The sequence below is a fragment of the Apaloderma vittatum genome, unplaced genomic scaffold (assembly GCF_000703405.1).
Source record: "Apaloderma vittatum isolate BGI_N311 unplaced genomic scaffold, ASM70340v1 scaffold25738, whole genome shotgun sequence".
NCBI lineage: Eukaryota > Metazoa > Chordata > Aves > Trogoniformes > Trogonidae > Apaloderma > Apaloderma vittatum.
The window spans coordinates 1-3,739 of NW_009730592.1; the positions used below are offsets into that span (position 1 = coordinate 1).

The 3,739-nt window shown below is 55.9% G+C and overlaps 1 protein-coding gene across 1 annotated transcript in view; it reads right to left on the reverse strand.

Moving 5' to 3' along the window:
* Positions 1 to 4: 4 nt before the first annotated feature.
* Positions 5 to 3,739, reverse strand: part of LOC104278022 (alpha-taxilin-like) — a gene marked incomplete at its 3' end in the record, with an annotated part of 5,086 nt that continues 1,351 nt past the window's right edge. The window contains exons 3-11 of the mRNA XM_009874865.1: positions 3,625 to 3,736; positions 3,054 to 3,145; positions 2,726 to 2,896; positions 2,210 to 2,404; positions 1,951 to 2,070; positions 1,586 to 1,660; positions 977 to 1,069; positions 498 to 593; positions 5 to 115 (exon numbers count right to left, since the gene is read on the reverse strand). Coding sequence (XP_009873167.1) covers positions 5 to 115; positions 498 to 593; positions 977 to 1,069; positions 1,586 to 1,660; positions 1,951 to 2,070; positions 2,210 to 2,404; positions 2,726 to 2,896; positions 3,054 to 3,145; positions 3,625 to 3,736 — 1,065 coding nt within the window. The remainder of the gene's footprint in view (positions 116 to 497; positions 594 to 976; positions 1,070 to 1,585; positions 1,661 to 1,950; positions 2,071 to 2,209; positions 2,405 to 2,725; positions 2,897 to 3,053; positions 3,146 to 3,624; positions 3,737 to 3,739) is intronic.

Here is a 3,739-nt window from a genome sequence, read left to right on the forward strand (position 1 = left end):
GGTCCTGCACCTTCTTGTTGAGGTCGTTGCGCTCCGTTTGCAGGGCTCGGCACAGTTTCTCCAAGCGCTGGATTTTCACCTGAAGCCCTTCCAGCTCTTTGTCGCGAAGGGTTTTCTGCAAATAGAGAGGCAGTTCAGGCTCTGCCACATCGGGGACAGAGAGGCAGAAAGGGAGAGATGAAACCTCAAAGGGAAGCTCGAGGGGAAAAATACTCGTGACCAAGCAAACATCTGGCATCAAACATGTCGTTGTCACTGCTTCTCTCTTTCTGAGGCCAAGTGTCACTGAGACTGTCTGACTTCTTCCACACCTCTCTGCACTAATTAACCATCACTTCAGCCACGGGACACGGGGCTCCTACCACCACACACGGGGAAGGGAATCGAGCTGAAGGGAAAACCACAACCCCCCAGTGTCTCTCAGCTCTGCCCAACCCAAGACACGGCCCCGCGGCTCAAGCTGCCTCGGCACAGCCCAGCCAGAGCCTCCTCCTCACCTCTTCGGCCATTTCCAAGAGAGCCTTGTTGCTGCTCTCCCAGCGCGAGCGGTACATTGTGGTCTCTTTCTCGAGCTTCTTGATTTTCTTCGTCATCTGCAGAGTCATGGTGACAAAAAAAGGAGCAAATAAGCTACAGGCACCTCACACGTGTCCTCAAAGGGGCACCCACTACCCCAGCACAGACAGGGACATCATCTCCTCGTCTCACTGCAGTCGGCCTCACCGGTGGGGAACACTGACCAGGTGACCCCAAACCAGGAGGTGGGGTAGCACTGCTTGTTCTGACACAGGTGGGACACAGAAGTCACCACACAAGGATGGTACCAACCTTCTAGGAGCAGCCAGCACGTGGCTGACTTGAATATCAGCAAAACGAAACAGAACTACAGAGCTGTGGCTCTTCCAGCTCACAGAAGCATTGACGAGAGACAGGCAGTGCCAGGCAAGCTCTGCCGGGCAACAAAAATGTTACCCACCTTCTCCATCTCCTGTTTGAATGTTGTGAACACTTCACTGCTTTTGGAAAGGGTGTTCTGGAATTCTTCAAACTTCTCCGTGTAGAGAGCCAGCTGTGGGGAGAGAGAGGGTTACGGCTCCTCACTGCTCACCGCACACCTCCTGACAGCCCTCCCCAGGAGAGGGGAGATGCCAGCCAAGAACTGAGCGAGTCATCTTGTGACTGGACTTCAGCAAACTGGCAGCAGGGAGCAGCTCTGCCAACTGGGGAATGTGGAAAAATTCTTTCCTAGGGAAACATGCTCAGGGACTGATGTGTTCTGCAAACATCTCCCAGCCTGGGCCAGAGGCGCTTGCGGGGTGTGATTCAGTCAGGCAGGGTCACGCGACTGCTCCCAGCGCTGGTCAAAACCGAGGCCCCTTTCACCCCAGAAGGCAGAATTGCTGCAGGAAATCTCAGCTCACACCACGCTGACACAGGCTCACCAATACCAAACCCAGGAGCCATCCTGGCCCTCCATTTTCCAGATTAAGGAAAAAACTTTGGGTTGTTCTCTGCTTAGGGAGGAAGAAAAAACCCCCACAAACCCACAAATAACCAGGCTGAGCGCACAGACCGGGCAACTCACCTGCTGCTTGAGATGGGTCTCCTGCTGCTTCATCAGCTCACACATCCTCTGCGATTCCACGGCTTCCTTCAGCAGCTACGGGAAGAGCAAAAGCAGTGACCTGGCTGCCAGCAGGGAAGGCTCTCAACACGCCCCTGCGCAGCAGCTGGAGGTGGGAGGGGGTCCAGCGAAACACAAGGAGCAGAGCAGGGCTCCAGCCTCACTCCCTGAGCCGCTGCAGGAGCGGTCACTGCTGGGGGGGCAGGAGGACGGCTTGACCACACCTGGCATCTATGCTCTGGGATACGACAGTAATGAACCTCCAGAGAGGAACAGGGCAAAAAGCAGAGTGCTCCCAAGCCTTGCAGAACTGCCGTGAGACTTACAAAGTCCTTCTCCCGCTGGTGTCTCTCCTCTGCCTCCTTCAGCATCTCCTGCGCCTGCTGGAGCTTCGCATCCACCAGCTGCTGCTGCAGGTCCTTGTGTTTGAACACCTTATCAATGTGCTGCCGAGAGAAATACTACCAGTCACCAGCACATTTTGGGAAGATCCCAGAGCCCCCTTCTCCCCTCTGGCAGCAGAAACATGTTCTAGTGGGCAGGACACCAGAGCAGCCCCGCGCTGGGTCTCCCACCCCGACCCACCTCCTCCCGCAGCTCGTACTGCTCGATGAGCTTCTTGAGCCGCTCCGCCAGCTCCATGTTCTCCTGGCGCAGCTTGGAGTTCCTCTCGTTGTGCTGCTCCATCTGGAGCTGGATGTCGTTCAGTGTCACCTGGAAGTGGGATGTCACCTCCTTCCGCTTCTCCTCCTCCTCCCGTGTGCGCTGGACACCTTCCTCCTGTGTGGGGGCGGGCAGAGACAGCAGGGACGCGTCAGCCTCTGTGCTGGGGAGCAAACGGCCCAAACCGATGCTCTGAACCCGCTTAGCCACCCACTGTTGCTTATAGAAGGGACTTTGGGCTTTTCCCTCCCTTTCTCCAGCAAACACACCCTTAAATAACACTCAGGCACTGCGGATAATGATGGCTTAATACCAGAATTAAAGCACTGCCCTGGCTGGCAAGATTGGTGAAGGTAAGTTTGCCAAAAGGGCTCCCAGCAAGCGATCCAAGCGCTCGGGATGAAGCAGATCTTGGAGTCGTGCCCAGGAGACACTTGCCTTGAGGGTGCGGTTGTGCCTCTGGAGCTCGCGGCACAGGCTCTCCAGCTTGCTGCGGGCCAGGATGGCCTTGCTGTGCTCGCTCTGCAGGTGATCCTTCTCTTGCACCAGCTGCGTCTGCTTCTTCTGCAAGATCTTCATCTGTTTCTGGGAGTTACGGTGCTCTTCCAGCTAGGACAGGGGAACAAAGGGCACAGATGCAGCAACACCGAGAATAAAAAAAATACAAATATCTACAGCCATATTCTGTCTCCTCAGGCAGCTCCTGTGCTCGCTGCTGCAGTGTCCTACCCGAGCCCCAGAGCCCACAACAGAAATAAGCACTCACCAGCTCAGCGTATTTCTTGCACAGCGCTGCGAGCTTCTCCTCTGGCGTGCTCAGTGTGTTCAACGTCTGCATCAGCAAAGTGATTTCTTTGCCTGGAACAAGGCATTGAATTAAAATAGGTAAAACCCCTCACACAGAGTTCTGGTTTACAAGGGCAAAGGCAGGAGAGACAAACCAGGTCTCAGAGCCCTGCCTGCCCTGGGCCAGAGCTCCCAGCTCTCGCATCTGCTCCCTGCCCCACACATTTCACCGCCTGCAGCAGGTGAACAACTGAAGCAGCTGGGGAGAGACCTGGTTTGCAGAGAGGGAAACCACCACTGGGCTGGTTAGAGAGAGAGTTGTGTCCAGAGAAGAGAAAGCCGCAGAGTTCAGAGCCTGCGGCAGAATCCAGGAGCAGTCAGGGCCGCTGCAGCGCTCCGCGCAAAACACAATGCCGCGTCGTTCCCAAACGCTGCAGCACGTCACACCCCCAAGGCACTTGTTTCAGTGAGGGCAGTCAGTGCAGTATAAAATCAACGACTGGACTGAAGTTCTCAGGCTGGTGGCACCGCCGGAGCAGGGAACCTCTTACCTAGGCCTTTGGCTTTCTTTTTTTCCTGAGCCTTCTTCTGATCCCGCTCCCCACACTCCTCGCCGGGTCGAAACTCTTCGGTCCCCTTCGTGCCTTCCTTCTCCCCGTTCATCTC